At 33.7% G+C, this 21729-nt stretch overlaps 1 protein-coding gene and 1 long non-coding RNA gene across 8 annotated transcripts in view; one reads left to right on the forward strand and one right to left on the reverse strand.

Annotated features, from left to right (window-relative positions):
- The window catches only part of LOC132794934 (paired box protein Pax-6), a 23480-nt gene continuing 1751 nt past the window's right edge, over positions 1–21729 (forward strand). The window contains exons 1-9 of one of the 5 annotated variants that reach the window (XM_060805256.1): positions 1–1031; positions 4233–4424; positions 7738–7903; positions 8741–8921; positions 11650–12304; positions 15143–15316; positions 16433–16696; positions 19190–19514; positions 21185–21576. In XM_060805256.1, the coding sequence (XP_060661239.1) occupies positions 935–1031; positions 4233–4424; positions 7738–7903; positions 8741–8921; positions 11650–12304; positions 15143–15316; positions 16433–16696; positions 19190–19514; positions 21185–21392 (2262 nt within the window). In that variant the 5' untranslated portion in view covers positions 1–934 and the 3' untranslated portion in view covers positions 21393–21576. Of the gene's footprint in view, positions 1032–4232; positions 4425–7737; positions 7904–8740; positions 8922–11649; positions 12305–15142; positions 15317–16432; positions 16697–16811; positions 16950–19189; positions 19515–20012; positions 20174–21184; positions 21577–21729 lie in introns of those variants that run through there. The other 4 variants (XM_060805258.1, XM_060805259.1, XM_060805254.1 and 1 more) reach the window with 4 other exon arrangements.
- The window catches only part of LOC132794936 (uncharacterized), a 15448-nt gene continuing 7618 nt past the window's right edge, over positions 13900–21729 (reverse strand). Inside the window, exons 5-8 of one of the 3 annotated variants that reach the window (XR_009633380.1) lie at positions 15046–15249; positions 14823–14924; positions 14529–14762; positions 13900–14387 (exon numbers count right to left, since the gene is read on the reverse strand). This is a non-coding gene — a long non-coding RNA (uncharacterized LOC132794936). The remainder of the gene's footprint in view (positions 14388–14528; positions 14763–14822; positions 14925–15045; positions 15250–21729) is intronic. The other 2 variants (XR_009633381.1, XR_009633382.1) reach the window with 2 other exon arrangements.

The following is a 21729-nucleotide window of genomic DNA, read 5'->3' on the forward strand; positions in this document are numbered from 1 at the left end:
TTTTGGTTTTTTCCTTGCCACAACCAAAAAACACACGCTACTCTCTTTCAACGCAGCCGTGCTCTAACTTGTAATGAACAGAAGCGAGAGAGGCGCATCAGCCTGAGAAACTGGCCATCAGCCAATCAGCGTAGGCTTTTCCTACCCGACTTGGCAGTGGATGGTACGTAGACGATGTCAAGCGAACCAATCAGAACGCTCATTCAACCTCACACTTATTATATTAACGTAGTCGTTTGAAACCCGGGCACAAAATTTGAAGCATGTGATTGTCATTCACAGTTATATTGGCAATAGCATTCGCACTGCGACTCGTCGCCGCTTGCAGTACCTCAATTCCGACGGGGGCCAGTGGAAGTTCTTGAAAATCGGGAAAATATAGTGTTATATGTATATTAATTAATTGCTTTGAAATAGTACCAAGTGTAATCAAATAATTCGGTGTTTAAATTAAATATAATACAAATACAAATATAAATATGAAAACGAATAGAATTCGTATTTGTATCCGAATATGAAACAAAAGTGTAAATACGATAAATAGGTTCTATAAATTCAGTGCTTAAAATGCTCTTTTAACACAATATAACAAAAGGAACAAGTCTAATTTCTCAAATATAAACAAAGGCCGTGCTGCTCATGTCACAAAATTATATGACAATAAAGGATTGACAAGTACACATATATGAACATACTTTATCCTGGCGCGGCACTACCAAGAGACCATCTGCGTGAATTGTGCAAGTCGCTGCATGTATTCGTACCCGCCCGCAGCGAACTCTGAAAAGAGCACGATTTGAGTTGGATTTTGAATTCATTTTTGAATGCCATACAAAAAAAAAAAAAACTCAAAAAAACTAAACAACAAGATTAACCAACAAGCATCAGTAGTCAGACGCTGGTGCGTTTATTATATCAATTAGATTTGGTAATTATGTTCACGCTGCAACCAAACCCGGCCAGCTTAGGCACAGTACCATGGTCAGCAGGAGCGCTGATTGAGCGACTGCCATCGCTGGAGGACCACAAAGGTTAGTGCAGTATCATTTAGATTATAAAAATTCATTCAGCAGAATAAGAACAAAAAAAAGTTCTCTCTCGGGTCGGTCGTGCTCGATTTAAAGTTTCCTAATAGATATTGCCTGAAAGCCATGGAATTCTCAGAATGTTTTTTTTTCTGGCCTCTAGCTCTTGTATTACTATTGTACTATGTATCTGTATTCCTACGGCTTATTTTCTTCGATTTATACAGCAAAATTGTATCCAATTTTATTTGGTCTAGCTCGAGTTAGAGAAGGAAATGGCGACAAACGATCTGTTGCCCCTGCAGCCTAGTAAAACCAATAGTTATCTAACTTAAGATTTAATATTATGTAAGGTGGAAAAGCACGCCTGTGCACAGATTACACATGTAGAAAAAATAAAGTCCTCGCAAAATTAATAATAAAACAACAGTTTTCCAGTTTTTTTAACCGTTACCCATAGGGAAGAAGGGTATTATAACTTTGTGCCGGCAGGAAATGTATGTAACAGGTACACCCGACCCTATAAAGTATATATATTCTTGGTCAGCGTCAACAGCCTAGACGATCTAGCCATGTTCGTTTGTCCGTAAGAAACACTGGATTTCAGAAACTATAAGAGATAGAGATATAATTTGTTATGTTTGCACGCATATCAAGTTTGCTTCAAAATTCAATAAAATCGAATATCAAGCGTAATTTTCAAGCTAGAGTCGCGACTTTTGGTATATACAGTAATAATTATAGTAATTGTGATTCCTGAAATTTGGTTGCGATCAGATAAAATTGTCGAAGTAATTAAAGAAATAGTTGCTTTGACTGACAATGTAGTACCGTTCCGTCTATGGTATATTTTGAACGTGGTACTATATGGATACACCAAATATATTTTTAGTATTTTGTAATATTTTGAGAATAACAATATTTTGCTTTTATTCAAAATGGGTAGCGAGTATCTCACAGTCGAGGACACTCGACTTCTTACTTGTTTTTTTTTTATCTAGCCTTAGACTGACAGTTTTTCATATTCATTTTGCTCGCAAAGTTAGAAAACTCATGGGAAAAGTTATTCATTCAAATTTTTAAAATGCTTTTATTTTACAAATTGAATTTTTTATAAATGGTTCAGCGAGTTTTTAATCAATAATAATCTGAGAAATCTAAAAGTTTCAAAATCTTTATTGCTTATCAAATAACTAATGATTAATGTTGAAAATGCTTCAAACGTTTTTTGGATTATTGTTTAGCCGATTTTTTTTAAAATTTTTTTTTGGCTAAATTTGACGAAAATAAGAATAGCATAAATTACAATATTCTCGTGAGAATCGTTAAATTAAAGGATGGATTTCGGTCATTCGGGTTAATTACGTCTGTCGTTGGGCTAAAAGAAAAGGTCTACAATTTCTGACCTACAAGCCAAAATGGTGGACCTCAAAATATTTTTTGCATGTCTCCGATAGTGCAATTATTATTAGCATTGTCTTATAGAAATCAAATAAAGTGCCTGAATTCCCATGTAAAAATGCTAGTTTTAATCGAGATGGCCGTCAAATGGGATTGCAGTCAGTCCAGATGGTTGATTAAAATAAAAATATAAAAAAAAAATTTGTTGGGTGCTCATGCGAAAAAAACCAAAGTTAACTTATAACGGCACAGGTATGGATCTCAACTGGTCTATGCTCCGCCGATCGTAGGAGCAGCTGGTACTCCCTACCTACTTACCTACCTTATGTATAGTAATAAAAGTCCCACTTTTGGGTCTTGGAGCTACTCAGTAAGGCGAGAAACTGGACATCCTATCCTTATCCTTAAAGAAATGGTTAGAAAGCAATAAAGCCATCGATTTTATGCATTGCACGGAGTCTATATTATATAAATATCTCATTGAATGCCAAGTATATCCTAGTTGGGTAAATCAAACATTATGGGGAATCGCATTGGTGTTTTGGTTGAAAATTGCTATGAGAGCATGTCATGACAAGGACAGCCTTGCTCAGGCGAGGCCCACGTGTTTTTGTCAATAAGGGATTCTTATCCATATGTATCAAGTATTTATACTAATAGACACTTTTAAAATTTCCAAATTTTACACAATTTTTCTACTAAAACAAAAAAAGCATATTATCCCAATTTAAATTTTAATACATTAGGCGAGAACTAAAGTATATAAAAACATGTAAGAAGGATACAATCGAGTGTGCCTGACGGTGGGATACTCGCTACCCATTTTTAATAAAAGCAAAACATTGTGGTATTATTCTTGAAATAAACCAAATTATTATACCACAAAAATACTAAAATGTACGGAAATACGGACGCTGATAGAGAATATAGTTACTTTATGGGGTCGGAGATGATTGCTTCTATATGGCATATACATTTCCTGCCGGCACAAATATATAATACCCTCTACTCTATGGGTGGCGGGTATAATAAGGATTCTTCCTTATTCCTTATTCTTCCTTATTATAGCTACAGTCGAGTGTGTTTGATTGTGTGATACCCGTTACAATTAAAATATACCATAGAGTGCAAAATATACCAGATTGTCAGCCAAAACAACTAAGACCCCTAGTATGTAGTCGTTTTCCCCATACCAAAATTTTTCTTAATATCTTCGACATTTTTTATCTGATCGCATTCAATCTTTTAGGAGTCATAAAGATATTAATGTATTTACAATTCTAGCTATAGCATTGGAGTTCTTTTCCGAATTTGGTCGATTTGTGGGGACGTAAGTGGGCGGGGCCCAAATTTAAAACAAGCTGCCTGCAAAACATAACAAGTGATTGCCTCTGACTGGTACATACAATTCCTGCAGGTACCAAGCTTTAATACCCTTTTACACTATGGGTATAAAAAAAATGTTGAAACATTTTCCACCTTAACCATTAATTATTTAATAAACACAAAATAAAAAAAATGGTCCAATTCTTAATTTCGTAACTTTAGGTCGACATCTCATATTCCTGACTTAAGATTAAAGATTATTTATTTGATGATATAAGATATACAATTTATGGTTTATAATAGCACAAAATACCGTTTCTTTTAAATTTGATGAATAAGTATTAATGATATATACGTATAAAAACATATAAACTATTTAAAATGTAGTAAGTAGTTGAAATGGCAAATGAACTATATGGATTTTGTGATCCTGATATTCTGTTTACTCTGCTCTCTTTTCTCTTTCTTATTTTCTTATAGACAATGTTCTTGCTATGAGAAATTTGCCGTGTTTGGGTGTCGCTAGTACTCCCGGATTAAGCGGAATGGTGGCAAAGGCAACTGCTGCTGGGATGGAAACCGCTGATGGAACCACTGGCACAGTACCACAGCAACCACATACCACATCATCGTACTTTGCAACAACTTATTACCACTTAACTGATGATGAATGTATGTCTCCACTTTCAACTTTCCGCTTTTACCTCGACTTCCACCCCCTTCATACGTTATACGTTCATACGAACTAACGTTCGTACATATTATGTATCTACATTTATGCAGATTAGTTAATGCATATAATGCCAAAAGATTTTACAAAGTTCAATTTGATTTGAACCTAAGAGAAAATATCAGCCTAGCTTTCCAATTAAATACGTACATACATACAAATATATATATTCTGTCAAGTCAATGTGTATGGGTCAATAGATACGCGTAGTAGGCGTCGACCAAAATCAGAATCGAAGACACTATATCTAAGTAATTTTTATTTTTACTTTGAAACTGTCTAAAATATAATATATATATATTTGAAAACTTTCCTCCGAATCTTTCCATAAACAGCTATGGTCATGGGTGATAAAGTCGAATCTTTAATGGTACGATAGTCAATTAGAAAGTATTTTGGGTCAATGCTAAACACAAATATATGTGGTTTGATGATGAATTTTTTTTTTAATTTTTCGTAGAACGATTTTTATAAGAAAAAATATAAAAAAAATATAATATAAAAATTAAATATTAATTTCTGTTTTTTAAAGTAGTAGTACTTACTCCTTTTGTAAATGGGTCATTTGAATTAAGCTATTGAAGAGATATTAAACACACTAATTAAGTCATTTGCTTTTTTACAGTAACATTGGAGTTACTCCTCAGATATTGTCTTTGTTCCATGGCACGAATGAAAATAAAGTGAGAAATTTGGTACATTGCGATAAGTTCGCCACTAATTGTGTGCAAGATAGATCAAATTCATTGTTATATTGTAAAATAGATGTGACTGGCTTTTTGGACCGAACACAATCACATTTAAGAACACAACGTAAATGGGGCCAAAGCAAAAATTCTGTCCATTCAGTGGCAAGTTCGAAAGAACAATACGTGCGGATTGTCATAGCCTAAACAATCACTGCAAACAAAATGCTACTGAAAATCAGTTGATCACTCTCTCCCCTCTTCCGTTGTCGATGCACAGCCCATTCTTTTTGATCCTCACTGGCTTTGCCGCTTTGTTCCGGCTAGCAGTCACCCGCTGTGTTGTTAAGTACTCTTAGTCTCAGTTCGCAGCTCTCGGCTTTTGTGTGTGATATGCTAGGTGTGTATATGTGAATCAATACAATTATATTCCACCTATAATAATGATCTTGAAGGATCTCTATTGTTCTGTTCGTTTTCGTGTCGTTACAAATGAAAACAATTAAAAACGATGTCGATAAAAGCCGAAGTCGATGGAAAAACACAAACAAAAGTTTCTCCCTATCTTACTCTCATTGTTTTGTTGATTTTTATATTTTCTACTTGAGTAAAACAACAAATTCCAATACGCCAAACAGCGCTCTCATTCTTTTAACACTTGGAAACCCAAATGAGCCTCCTTAGCGGATTTTCATTGTTCCTTTAATTCCCGGTTCCTAGTGGTAGGTTCTCCCCTCAACAATCCAATCGTCTGAAAGGGAGACAGTGGGAGAAAGCAAGAGAGAGAGAGAGAGAGAGAGATATAGCAAATAAATAGCCAGAACTCTGTCCACTAAACTGTATTGTTCGCCAACTCTGATTTTTGTTGCTTTTACATTGTTAATCCCATTTGGAAAGATGTTTTCCACTTTTGTTCGTCTTGTTAATTTTGGTAAATCATCGCATTATAACATTTTATTCTTCTATTCAAATATGTTCATGAATGTGTATATTCGTAGCATATGTGTGCGTAAAATGTGCGTATAAATGATGTAAATCACAATTAGAACGATAGGGAATCGTTATAAAAAGCTTCTATGCATAGTATTAAATCAAAATCAATTTGGAATGTTGTTATTTTTATGGATATACAAATTCGAATCTTGAATAAGGACCCGGATCTTAATCTTTCCCCTTTCATTTTAAAAAAAATATATATTTTATTATATTTTTAATTCTATAGGCAGATATTTATCGGCAAATTTAAACAAGAGTGCGACATATCAAATCACCTAAGGAATAAATATTTTTGAATATATTAAATTTATATTACATATTATATTTTCCGATATTCACAAAATTCCATAAATAATAATTATTGCTATAGCAATTATGTATTTAATAGCAACTGCATACATGTGCACAATATAAAATGCTCCCAAATAATTACTATTTTTCACTAAATATTTATTATATTTCTGCTTAACAGTCGCAGCAGTATGAATTCACAAAGCATTCTGGGATATAAAATGAATTGTAGCTTTCAATTTCGCAGCATTTTATTTATATTTACACAAAAAAAAATTCAAAATCAATAATATATGACGTCAAAATCAAATCAAGAAGTTAATTTCAAAATTCTACAAAAGTCTAGAGGCGGCTATAGGAGAAAGATATACAATTTTTGTTCGACAGAACAAGTTTCTTCTTGATTTTGGCCGTCCACTTCTGTCCCACAAATCGAAAAAAATGGATCAACTAGTGTAAATTTAAAGCACTTCATATAATAATAACTACAGTAATTAGGATTCCTGGTAAATTTTGCACTTTATGGCATATTTGAGTCTTGTTTTAAGAAACATGTACAATATTCTTAAATTTAAAAGATATTCCATCTTATACCCTGAGTTCTAATCCTAAAACGTGGTTAATGAACGAAATCTTCCTTCATTTAAGATTGGATAGATAGGATCGAAAAGTTCTTAAATCAAGATTAGCAATCTACTTTTAAATATATTTTTTTCTTAAATTTGTAGAAAAATTTATTGTCCACTACTCGAACTCCAAAGTAATGAAAAGTTACACATATATCTATATGTTATACTGTTTTGTTGCTGTGGTCAGTTTTATTGACAAGTACTCAAACGGGTTGTCTAGTAGAGAGGAACAGAACTTATTTGATCCCGTTGTCGTAGGGATTAGGCCATGCCTACTTTACTATTTATCTTCTTTTTTATGCAGACCATAGATAACAGGGAATAATTGACAGATATTTCTATGCTCCATTGGCTACAAGCAAGAATTAAATTGATACGCAGATTCCAAGAAATTTGTATTGAAATCTATGCTTGATTGAGTTTTGGAGTGCTGAAGTACAGATTGTCTGAAATTATTAGCTTAGTGTAATTTAAGCAACAGTCGGACAAAACCAAAGATGTTATTTTTAAAATTCTGGAAAATAAAATGTGGAAATCTTTTTTTTCTTTAAATACTCACAGACTGTGAATTATTTTAGATTTTTAAAATTAAATTATTGAAATAATAATAATCATTATAATTATAATTCATTACTGAATTTCGAATATTTCAGGCCACAGTGGGGTCAATCAATTGGGCGGAGTATTTGTTGGTGGACGGCCATTACCCGATTCGACTCGACAAAAAATTGTCGAGTTAGCTCATTCCGGAGCTCGACCGTGTGATATATCTCGCATCCTACAAGTCTCTAATGGATGCGTTAGCAAAATTTTGGGCAGGTGAGTATATTACAAGAGTGTCCTATTCTCAGGATATCAAACAAACACCACCTATTAACAATAAAAGCATACCCTATTATTTATAAAATATACTAAATATTTTATAATGTTCAAAAAAACTTAATTTCATATACCAATAGTAGTTTCCAAATACTACCGAAAAGTGCTAAACATACTTACTAGGGCTCTTAGTTGCTTTAGCCGACAATCTGGTATATTGTGCCGTCTATGGTATATTTTGAATGGTGTACTATATCGATATGCCAAATATGCCATTTGTTATATTTTCGAGCACATTTTATATATTGGAGCACACTCGACTGTAACTTTTTTACTTGTTTTAATTTTATACTTGCTATAAGTAAAAAAAAACAAGTAAGAAAGTTACAGTCGAGTGTGCTCGACTCTGAGATACCCGCTATTATAGCTGTATCTCGTATAGTCTCTGAGATCCAGTGTTTTATACGGACGGACGGACAGACGGACATGGCTATATCGTCTCGGCTGTTGACGCTGATCAAGAATATATATACTTTATAGGGTCGGAGATGCCTCCTTCTACCTGTTACATATATTTCCTGCCGGCACAAAGTTATAATACCCTTCTACCCTATGGGTAGCAGGTATAAAAACAACAAGAGACAGAATATTCTTTTGCTATACCTTGTGTCTTTTGAAGAAATGTCGTTTTTTTTTAAGTGAAAAGAGATATGACTTGATGAACATTCAGTTGCGATAAGTTCAAAAATAGTATCGCACGCAACATTTTTTTGCTAGATAATTAGCTATGCACTAAATTATTATTATTATTATTAATGTATGACTTTTTGATTTCAGATATTACGAAACAGGAAGTATTCGACCACGGGCTATTGGAGGCTCTAAGCCAAGGGTCGCCACCGCTGAGGTTGTTAGTAAAATTTCCCAGTACAAACGAGAATGTCCTAGCATATTTGCTTGGGAGATTCGAGATAGATTATTACAGGAAAATGTTTGCTCAAATGATAACATTCCAAGTGTAAGTAAACATAAATTTGCGCGTAATACTTACATATTAATATGTATATAAGATAAGATTGATTGGGTATTTTTTCCAATAATATTCATTTTTGTTGTATTGTTTCATTTTTGGTAATTTAACGATGAACGAACTTGAGTAAAAAAATGCACCAGAAAATTTCTTAGTTATTTTTTAATTAATGAGCTTTTTAGCAAAGAACACAGAGAATGAAATTCCAAATTCATGGTTTGCGGGTCAATGGCACACTAATGTATTTAGTATTTTAATAGCAATATTTATATACCTATTCTCACTTTAAAAAGCAGTTTGAGTTGGTGAGTGCTTAGTTTAAACAGAGACCTCTGTTATCATGCTAATATTTTATAGACTTACACCATCAACTTATTTTGCATGTTAATATACTAGAAATATTATAATTTAAAAAAAGTTATTTTTCCACAACTTTTTAGTTTATCGGAAGTACAAAGCCTACCTGTCTTCAAACCACTTTATTATGTTACTTAAGATACGAGTGGTATCTACTTCCTAGTTTACCTACAATTGTACGCACATCAACTTCTTAAGACAGGCAAACACTTTTTTGTATATACATTTAAATAAAGAACGAAGAAAAAATTGAAATTCCTCTATTTGGAATATTTTGTATGAGATAGTAATTTGTATGTAATTTTTTGCTATATTTTAGAAATCACATTATGCTTACCAATTTTGATCGCCATTTAAATCTTTTGAATTGTTTGCTCCATTTTTCTGCCTCTTTCTTTTTATTTCCACTTTTACTTAGCATTGCGATAATTTTCTTTTATTGTATAAGTACGAAAAAAAAAATTGAATTGTGACAGTGATGCCAATGGTCTGCATTGAATATTTTCCCCATTGACAGTTGTGTGTGGAAAATGTGCTCATTCAAATGGAAAAGAAATCTTTTATGTACATTAAGCGACAAAAAGGGAAATCAGTGCTAGAAATATATATGAAAAACGCACAATATTAAATAAATACAAACCATGCCCCGTGCCATGTACATACATACATACATACAAACCTAAGCAAGTCAGGCTGCTACCACAAGCGTTAGGCGTTGAAATTCACGCGTAAGGGGATATTACAATTTTTGGTTTGGTTTGTAACTCAAAACAGAAACAGAAGCAGTAGCAACAGAATGGATGGGACGATTGAACGACAATAGACCTTTGACGGACTTTTGTAATGGGGTGGGATGAAATGGAATGAGATAGGACGCGATGCTCTGAAATTGTGGTACATGCGTTAAGGGGAGCAGCCGTTATTGCTAGAATAGTTCGATATGCTTATGATGTGATATTTTGAAAGTACACCAGTTACGTGTAAAACAAGGAAAATCCTATAATGTCGAAATATCTTTTTAAGCTTTATGTCGAAAAGTAACAAAAAAAAAAAAAACTATATTTTGTAAGAAAGCTTAGTACGTTTTATGTTTATGTTATAATAAAGTGAATAATATTAAATGATCGGTGTTAAAGTTCGAGTGTTTGTTCTGTATGCCCGCTAAAAGCTAAAAATCAAGTACGAAATAATATATCGGTAATTTTCTGGCGAAAAATATTATTTTCAGTGAAAAAAAAACATAAACTCAAACAATTAAAAAAAGTAAATGTTAATCTTATAGCTGTGGAAGAGGATTTTGAAATTTATTCTTAGCTCTAATTAAAGCTATAAAGCTCATCTTGATTTAAAATAAAAAGATGTTTGGGTATACATATGCTTTTTTACTTTAAGAGCGATATTTTCGCCTGGGAATTATCTATATGGACTTAAACACAAATGAACATTTTTTTTTTATTTGCAAAAGTGCAATTTTTTCCAAAATCGATCTTTAAAAAATACATTTACGGTAGTGTACACAACTACATAACTATAAATACATATGCATAAGTGTACTTATATGTATGTGTGTACGCACAGACGTTCACACAAATAATAGTTATGCCGCCCATTTTATTTTCAGACTGAATTTTATATACCAAGCGTAGGTTTTCGTTCCCTTGAAACGACATTCTGACTAATTTTTCCAGTCAACTGCACTTTTCCCTGTTGTTCTTACTCGTTCATTTGTGTGTGTTTGCTCGTTTTTTACTTTCATTCCTTTTTCTTTTCATTTTTTGTTAGATTTTGCTGTTGTTGTTTTTCCGTTGCCTTTACTGCTGCTTCGTAATTTTTGCTTTTTAAATTAATTCCAAAAACGTTGTCATGCGCAGGCATTGCCCTTAAAATAATAATGGAACCCAAATTAAAAAAAAGCGGCAACCGAAAGAAACTGTCTTTCCGCGTCGGAGTAAATTTGACGCGATAGATTTTAGCTTTGCTATTCGACGATAATATTCAAATTTTGTGACAAGTAGTATGTATGTATGTACATATGTGTATTAAAATTATAAGGTACAAATTCGCCATTATAGTTCCCGTAGGGGTTGGCCGTCTAACACTAACGGTACTAGTATTAGTAGTATATTGTACATATGTACATATGTACATATTGTACATCCAAAAATAGATCGACAACTTGCTGAGCATTGAACAATTACTAAACTCCTCAGGGAGTCCGAAGCTCGATTCACTAGATTTAACGAATATAACTTAAATGATGTTAGCAGAATACTGTTTACATGACAACAAAAGTTAAATACAAGCACCGATAAATTTGATAAATTACAGAATCTTAGATAATAATTTCTTGTGATTTCAGGTATCATCTATAAACCGCGTTTTACGAAACTTGGCGGCCCAAAAAGAGCAACAAAGTAGTGGATCGAGCCAGAGCATCAGTTCGCATAGCAATCCCAACCCAAGCCGAAATGGAACACCTAATACCGTTATAGTTAGTGGACTGTCGAGCAGCGCCGGGTCAAGCTCTACAAACGATCTGATACAAACAGCGACACCACTAAATTCATCGGAGAGCGGTGGGGCTAGTAACTCTGGAGAGGGTAGCGAACAAGAGTCGATTTATGAAAAGCTCCGTTTGCTAAACACTCAAAACGGCTCGGTATTAGACGTTCAGTGCCAGAGTCAGGGTCAGCTTATTACAAGCATGCCACACCATTTCAGTCCCATTTCCCCCCATGTGAATCACTCGCTACAACAACCCCATGGACACAATCCACAGCAGGGCTGGCCACCTCGTCATTATTCTACTGGATCTTGGTATACATCTCCTCCGAATAACAGCCAAAGTGCTACTTCATCAGAAGTTATAGCGTCTACAACTGGATATAATAATGTCCCTACAACGGTTCCTTGTCATTCTCTAAGCCCTCGAACTGATCTTATAGATATCGGGGCGCCAAATGTCCATTTGAGTAACTGTTCTATCACCGAAGACGATGCCATACTTAAAAAAGGTAAGATTTTTCAAAGTATTATTCATATTAGTTTTTTGATGTGGTCGAGAGTGTAATTTCTAATTTATTATTTCTCTTGCATAATAAAACAAAGATATTAAACGAGTTAAGATCTTACTTAAGTGTGTACTTACCAGGAATTGTGTATTAAAGAAAGAAAACTATGAAGAAAAAAGAGATCAAATAAAATTCTTGATAAGCTTCAACAGCCCATAATGACCGTCTGTCTGCCCGTCCGTCCGTATGAAACACTGTCTTATTGTCTCACGAGACATTGTTTGTTTTCGACAGTATTATTATGGTTGCACGCAGTTTTTGCCACCCCCACTTCCGTTCCCGTGAATTGAAATCTACAGTCGAGTTAACACGACTGTAAGATAACCGCTACCCATTTTGAATAAAAGCAAAACAGTGCGATATTATTCTTATAATATACCAAATAACAGCGATTATACTAAAATCGACCGAATGCTATTTTTAGTATATTTATGAAGTTTTACATTCGATATATACGATAGATGTATAAATATACCAGATTGTCAGCCAAAGCAGCTACGACACCATTGCAGTAGGCATAATTCGCCATACAAAAGTTTTTCTTTAATAACTTCTAAAAATTTTATCCGATCGCAACAAAATTCAGAGTAATCATAAGTACTATAGTTATTCGAGTATTATCAATTGGCGGGGGCGGAAGGGGCTGATAGATACATTTCGTGACGGCACTCTTCCCTACCCTTCCCTTCTACTCTATGGGTAGCGGCTATACAAATCTAATAGCGATCGTAATTTTAAAGCAGGGATGGTAACTAATGCGATTTGGTTGCAATCATATAACAATATAAGTAATTTTAGAAATATTATTATATGTCAAAAAACGACTGCTGCTGTCAGGTTTTAATTGCTCTGGCTGACATTGTGGTGTATTTTATACTCTATGGTATTATATTAAAAGTACCAAATATAGTTTAGGTATATTTTTGCATAGTTTTAAGAGTTTGCTCGTATTGAAAGAATATACTTTATAAGTTTTAGTTACTTAAAACAAACTAACATTGTCAATTGAAAAGTGGCGTATAAAAACGTAAATGTTCTGTGTGAGTTAGTAACCTAAACTTAGCGATAAAATTCTTTCATAGTATGGGACAATCAAAAAGTGAGTGTTTGGTCACGTGCTATTCATATTTACGCATGTACGACAATTTTTTATACTCATCCAAGCGTCGACCGACTGCGTAGTCGATGCAAAAATCAAGTAAAGTAAACGTTGAATGACGTTGCTTAAGAAGGAGGCACAGATAATTCATTTTAGTGTGTGAGAGCGTATGCAAATGTATAGAAAAATACATAATATGCACGGAAATACTAAAAACGATTTCGTAGTACTCTACCTTCAGCTATTCTTGCATGAGGTCAATCGTGCGAATATTGGATATAAGTAAATCACTGTCACTGGCTGTAACGTTAATGTCGTTTTCATAATTAAATACAATTCTATTCATATAAGCGATACATCGCTGTCTGCCCGTGATAAATATGGAATGCTATTTTTCTTTTTGTTTGTTTATTAACATAGTTCAATATTATGATAACCACACAAAATTGTACAAAATATTTAGATATATACCTACATACATATGAGTTAGTTATAACTGAATTAGAATTACAATTACATGAAATCGCCAACTATAAAATTTGCTTAATGACTTCAATACAAGATTAGATATATAACTTCTTATATAAGCGTCAATATGTACAAAAAACGAAACGAGATTGTTGTATGTATATTTACTCAGGCTCTTATAATTAGTTTAACCTCATCAACACAAAGATTCTGGTGAACCAAATCTCTGTGGGTAAATTTCAACCGCGTGTTTGTGTGCAAGGCAGCTACTGTATCTGTATAATCCGCAATCTGTAGCCTTCGGCAACACGGTAACGGGAGTTTGCTGTCGTACTTGACAAGGTCTTCCCTAAACCGTGTAGTTGGTTTAATACGATTTACAGACTCATTTTACAGGCGATGACACTTCATTAAACGCCAAACCATTGGGGGGATGTAACCATAGTCGCAAGGGTTGTGCTGGATGGAGTGAAACCGAGTGTGGAGAGTATGGAGTACGGTTATAAAGCGTTCAGGGCATAGTGATGATGGGGTGCATAAATAGAAAAAGAACAAAAAAATACATATTTATAAAATCGTATAGCTTTGAAATCCTCATACCACAATTATCGCCTTATCAGTTTGTATTTCTAATATATTCCACCATGGACGAATGTCGCTCTCTAGCTTCAGTTGTCTTTTATTCTCATGCTCTCTTGTTTAATCTTCCATACTCCCTTATATCATCGACGCTATCTTTTACTTCATGTCGTTGTTGTTGTTGGCTGTCACATTGCAGTTTATTTGGCAAGTGACATGTTCCCTGAACTGGACTTCGTTGGGCCCTGCAAGAACCTGCGGCATGTCTCAGAGCTATCAACATCTATTTGCTCTGTCAGATTCACTAATACTCACTGCCAGTTACACACACACAGACACATTTAAATACATGAATGAAAAGTGACAAGCTGAGATCCAAATGTTGTGGCCTGCGGCATTTTTGATGTGCATGCGAATCTTAATAATAATATTGATGTTAATGTTACTTGATATTTGTATGTAGCTCTCAATGCTTCATATGCTCATAACGTTTCATATGGCATGTAATCGTGTTTATTAAAAACTTTATTGTACTTACAAATAGTTTGCTATCTTACTATCTTAGACTTTCAGTCGCTTAGCTTGAAAACATTAGACATTTTATGTATTTTTATTTTCAATTTCCCTATTTACAGAGCTCGATGGCCAACATTCAGACGAAACAGTCTCCGGGGAAGGAGATAATTCAAACGGTGACACATCCAATACTGGAACTACGGAAGATGATCATGCCAGAATGATACTAAAAAGAAAATTACAAAGAAATCGTACATCATTTTCAAATGAACAGATTGACAGTTTAGAAAAAGGTAATTTTATTTTGCAAAAAAGAAACATTTAAAACCAAATCAACCACAACTCTTGCATCGTGCTATGCTGAACAACTTCTTTTAAAAACTTTAATCATATGAGAGATTTCATAATTCGAAATTTTTTGCCAGAATAATACGTAAAATGTGAATAGCAATTAAATGATGCCCTCTTCAAAATCAAACAAAAAATGTTTTTAAATATATTCTCATATGTGGCTTTGTTGACAGTGTAAAGTCCAGGCATTAGCGTTTTATATCCTGCTAATCTGTTAACTGTGTCAGTGGCCTCATTCGACCTGCTGATAACGCATATGCGCAGACATATTTATATTATATATACATACGTACATACATACACATAAGACTATATGCGCCTTTTGAATTCTTGGATGATTTTAATTTATGTATTTTTATATCATACGGTATTTCTAGCTTTGAGATATTTAGATACAAAATATCGTGTAGTTAAAAATACATTTTTAACAATACTTGATCTGATCAACGATGACATCGATGGTATCTTTTTCGACATAAAAAGTGAAATTAAATTTGCACTCTGGCATCTTACTAACCTCACTTCTTTCTTTAAGCATCCACACATATGTGTGGGAAGTAATTTTTATACATTCACAATAAACTGGCGAATATTTAGAGCTATTTAGAGCAAAAGGGTCAATAAATACTACAATTTTTTTTGTATTAATTTATTCATATAGAAATAATAATAATAATATATATGACAAATTCAAAACTCCCAATTTTTTTTTAATTTGCTTAACAATTATGGTCAAATGCAATGTAACTGCGAATGACAAATTTTGTGGTGATGTGTATACATGTTTTGTAAAAACAATAGATGAATTAATACAAATATATTGTAAAAATGTGATCATTCCCATATAATGTGCTTTTCGGAACACACTAACTAAAAATTAAATATCGACGACCTAGAAAAAATTCCAATGCACAATTATGACGATTTCGAAAACAACTCTATCTCAGCATCTAAATTCTCCCAAAGTTGTATTTCGGTTGAAATTTTATTGGCTTTGACTTCTGCAGCAAACCTGAATACATATTGGAAAATAAAAATGTTCTTTGTTTTAATTTCAGAGTTTGAAAGAACTCATTATCCAGATGTCTTTGCCCGTGAGCGATTAGCTGGGAAAATTGGATTACCCGAAGCGAGAATTCAAGTCTGGTTTTCAAATCGGCGTGCAAAGTGGCGTCGAGAAGAAAAGCTAAGGAACCAACGTCGAACTCCAAGCTCGACGGGCACTAATGCAACACCGTCTACTTCGTCAGCAACAGTTTCTATTACAGACAGTCCCAATAGTATAGTTGGCTGTTCTCCTCTTTTGGTTTCTTCCAGTAGCAGTAAGTAAATCCTAATAAGCACCATCATAACATTTTTTACAATAATAGTGTAGAATTTAATGTGGAACATCCATCGAAATTTTAATTTTACCTATTAATATATATTATTCTGCAGATTTGTAAATCTCTCAAAGCAAACCGTACATGCTACAGAATTTTGAGAGGAGTTTCATTCATTATTCGGAGTTTTTTTTTTGTTACGTAAAAAGTGAAATCAAAAAAATAAAAATGTTTCCCGGCTTCGAAAACACAATGGCTCGAGATAATTTCTGATATTTGATTGTTTTAAGTGTGATATCCATTTATTATCGTTGTATTTTATAAATTAAATACTTATAAAACGTGATCATTATTTCAATACATAAAAAATAATTTGTTTTCTCTTATAAAAAGGGAAGTAGTCTGGCGGCACTATCTTATAATTCTAAACTGACCCGATTGCCTGTGAATATTTGCTTACATTTCGGCAGAATTCAAATGCATTTTGTATCAATTAAATTAATTGAATTTCGATCTTTTTGTTGTAGAAGAGTTTATTATTTTCAACTTATAAAATAAAACCTTAAAGAAAAAAACGTATGAAATCTCTCAATAATCTGTGGCACTTACAGCTTTATTTGGGAGATTTCCAAATCTCCACGAGTCGAAATAGCTAGCGATGTTTGTGGCACTCCCGTATGTAAGGAAAAAAGCCCGCTACCCATAGGGTATAAGGCTATTATAAATTTGTGCCTGCAGGAATGTATGTAACAGGTAGAAGGAGGCATCTCCGAGTATTTATTGATCAACGTCAACAGCAGAGACGATGTCCGTCTGTTTAAAATTTTTGCCATGCCTACTTCCGCCCCCGCAAATCAACAAAAATCGAATAACAAGCGAAATTTTAAAGCTAGAGCTGAATTTTGGTATATACAATAACTCTAGTAATTGTGATTCCTGAAAATTTGGTTGCGATCAGATAAAAATTGTAGAAGTTATTAAAGTAATTCCTTTGTATGGGCAAAAACGCCTACTTACTAGGGGTCTTAGTTGCTTTGGCTGACAATCTGGTACATTGTGCCGTCTATGGTATATTTTGAATGGTGTACTATATCGACATACCAAACATACCATTTGGTATATTTTTAGTATTTTTTAGTATTTCGGTATATTTTGAAAATAATACTCGCAATATTTTGCCTTTATTAAAAATGGGTTTCTTGTTTTTTATTATTTCATTCATTATTATTTATGTATTTTAGTACATAAGTTGCTCTTCACCTAAGTACCTTGTGATAGACGACAATTTCAATTTCACTTTACCATTGAGGCAGCATAATCCAACAATTTTTTTGAATTTTCCATTTTTTTTGTAATTTTCAAAATTTTTCAAATTTTTAATTTCTGAAATTTTGCCGATTTTTAAACTTTTTCAATTTTCTAAAAAAAAACCATTCATTATTTTATTTATTTTTTATTTATTTATTTTTAGTTTTTTTATTATTTAAGATTTGATCGTCTTGCTCGCGGCATTGCTGACTGTAGACAAATGTATAAATACATAATATCATACATAAATGTATGATACGTTAGGCTCACATCCTACTTAATTTTATTCATTACCATAAGTACAGCCATTTCGGTGCAGTATAAATTGCTCTGTCGAACGGGATAAAAAGTATCCTATGTCCGTCTCCTGGCTCTAAGCTACCTCCCTACCAATTTTCACTCAAATCTGTTCTTGATTTATAAGTGCACAAACATTACACGACTTTCATTCTGTACATATTTCATATTTAATAAAAAATAATTTCTTGCTTTAAATTGTATTAGACACTTCCATTTTGCGTACGTTCGCCACCGCACGTTTTTTTGCAAATATTATAAAAATTAAAACTCGATAAGCCACATAATTTACACTAACCAAAGAGCTAAACAAATGCTATCGAAAAGCAAAAAAAAAAAAGTTTCAGGAACCTTTTGTTTTCAATTTTATTTTTAATTTAAAGCGTACGAACGTGGAAATGCCCATATACAATAATAACTATAGTCTTTGTGATTCCTGAAAATTTTGTTGCGATAAGGTAAAAATTGTCAAAGTTATTATAGAAATACTTTTGTATGGGCAAAAACACATAATTACTTGGGGCTTAGTTGTTTTGGCTGACAATCTGGTATATTTACCACATCATTATTCCAAATATGCCATTTGGCTCACCTTTTAGCATTTTGTAGTATATTATTTCGGTATATTTTTACAAAAGTTCAGCAATATTTTGTTTTTATTTAAAATGGGTAACGGGTATCTCGCAGTCGAACACACTCGACTGTAGCTTTCTTACTTGTTTATTTTATACTAGTAAGTTTTTCAAATAATTTCGTCAACATTTTTATACATGATTGAGATCAAAACCTTCTGATGTTGCGTTAATAGCCCCATCAGTCAATAGCCTCAATAATCCATGAATCGATCTAATTAAATAGTAATTTTATTAATCTCTACGAAATATTCAGGTGGTCTAAATGCTGTAGTGTCACCACATCCCATATCGACACCAACAGGCGGAGCGGAGACTTCCGAAGCGCACATTTCAACTTCTGGATGCGCCCCACATGCTCGAACTGGAACTCATGGCATTGATGCATGTCGTTTAAATGAAGATGTCGAGGGCTCTACATGTTCACCGGGAGTTGGAGCTAATCAACATCATCACGTTGCTCACACACTCGTCCAATCAATATCACCGCGCATTAATTTTAATAACGGCTTCAGTAACTCAATGAGTGCCGTGTATTCGAGTATGCATCATAATACTTTATCGATGAGTGACGGATATGGGTATGTAGAAAGTTCTAGTTCTCACTTTAGTCTACTGCGTCTCTACATATCGTGTACTCGATTTATTTCAAAATCTGTATAATATAAGTATTATCGGCTACAGTCCCTTATGTACTGCAATCCAAACGTTACGTTGCTTTATTTCAGTTGGAAGATAGCATGGGCTCTTCGTGCGTCCGTATAGGATGTAGTTTTAGGACAGAATTACATATTGATAAAATTAACCACAATTCGTTCTAAGATACCAAAAAGTAGTAGCAGAAGTAACAAGGACAACGATGAGCACGAGCGTATTTCGTTGCGCTGTGCTTTCGTTTGTATGTATCTATGCGTCTATATATCGACATGCTCGCCTATATTGCTGTATATGTATATGCACGTGAAGTATTGCAACTGCGCGGCTAGAAACTAGCGCAACTCAATTTTGTTTTGCTGAGACGAAAGTCTCGAAAATTAAGACTACAACAATTGCTCGTGTCTTATACTCCGTTTCCACAGCCACTCAGTTCTTCTACGCTCGTCCAAGTCCCGTTTTGGCATTCCACAGCCGCGAACCACAGTCACAAAGTATGGGTAAATTTCTTTTAAATTTCAAAATTTTGGCGAAGATTTGGACAAAGTGGAGGAAGATCTAATGGAAAATAGGCGATAAGTTGGGGCCTTTGTAAGTAGAATTACTGACGGAAATGTAATATTTACATAAATACACTTACTTTTTACTCCTCACACATTCGTCCTTCGCAGACCTCAATACCGCCAAATTTTCCTCGCGCAACTCAACAACAACAACATTTCTTCGTGAATGTCAATTTATGATATTGCTGTAGATTTGTTTTAGATTTTCATACATTGGTGCACTCAATGGTCAGTTGTCACATCGATAAAATATCGCGTGATTACCCAAAAAGTGTGTTAGATATTTCCGAGTTTTTATACTCGATACCCATAGGGTAGAAGGGCATTATAACTTTGTGCCGGCAGGAAATGTATGTAACAGGTAGAAGGAGGCGTCTCCGACCCTATAAAGTATATACATATATTCTTGATCAGCATCAACAGCCGAGATGATGTCTGTCCGTATGAACACCTAGATCTCGGAGACTATAAGAGATAGAGCTATAATTTTTTGTCGACAGCATTTGTTATGTTTGCACACATATCAAGTTTGTTTCAAATTTTTTTCACGCCCACTCCCGCCCCCGCAAATCAACAAAAAACGTAATTTTAATTACGTATATACAATAAGAACTATTTATTATAGTTCTTGGGTTCCCCGATTTGGTTTGGAAATTTGGTTGCGATCAGATAAAAATTGTAGAAGTTATTAATAAAAAAATACTTTTGTATTTTCAAAAACGCCTGCTACATTGTCGCCTATATTGGTATGTGTAATTTTGATAAACACGACAACAATTGCTCGTGTCTTAGTAGAGGTGGAGAACTATCGATAGTCTGCGCCATCGATAGTTATTGATAGATTCCACAAACTATCGACTATAGCAAGGAAAATCTATCGTCGATAGTTGTCGATAGTGCAGTAAAAGAAAATAATTTAATTCATTTTTTAAATAATCCATATTGTTTAAAGTATGAGAGTATGAAATTGGTTTTCCAATCTTTAATCCAATCTTTTAATTATAATTCAAATAATATTAATTTTTTTTTTTTAGGTTTACCTTAACTGCTATTTATATATTTATTTCAATCAATAATTTTGTACGCCTATTTGAAGAGATTTTTCCTGCTTTGCTGAAGACCCTCTCCGACTCTACGGAGGAAGCGGGTATACAAAGAAATTTGAAAAAATATCGACCACTATCGACGATAGCTATTGACCACTATCGAGAGTGCGCGCCGCTATCGAGAGCGTGTCGTTAGTGGCCAACCATCGATACTCGCGATAGTGCCATCGATAGTTCTCCACCTCTAGTGCTAAGAGTTAAATAGCGGCTTCATCATGATACAATTATACAAGGTAGTCTCGTCGGCAAAAAGCTGGTACCCTGTCTATGTTAGCAATGAGTGCGAGTGAAAGAGGCACAGCGTGGTAGTGTGAACAAGACGACAATGAAATGCGCATTAACCCTTAGACGATGATATTAATATTTACATATTTTGAAGCTAATATTAATGTCTCCTTGACATATTTTTAAAATGTAAATTGTTTATGAACAATATTAATAATATATATGAGAATTCTCTAATTCTCTAAATG

Source organism: Drosophila nasuta, chromosome 4 (genome assembly GCF_023558535.2).
Source record: "Drosophila nasuta strain 15112-1781.00 chromosome 4, ASM2355853v1, whole genome shotgun sequence".
NCBI lineage: Eukaryota > Metazoa > Arthropoda > Insecta > Diptera > Drosophilidae > Drosophila > Drosophila nasuta.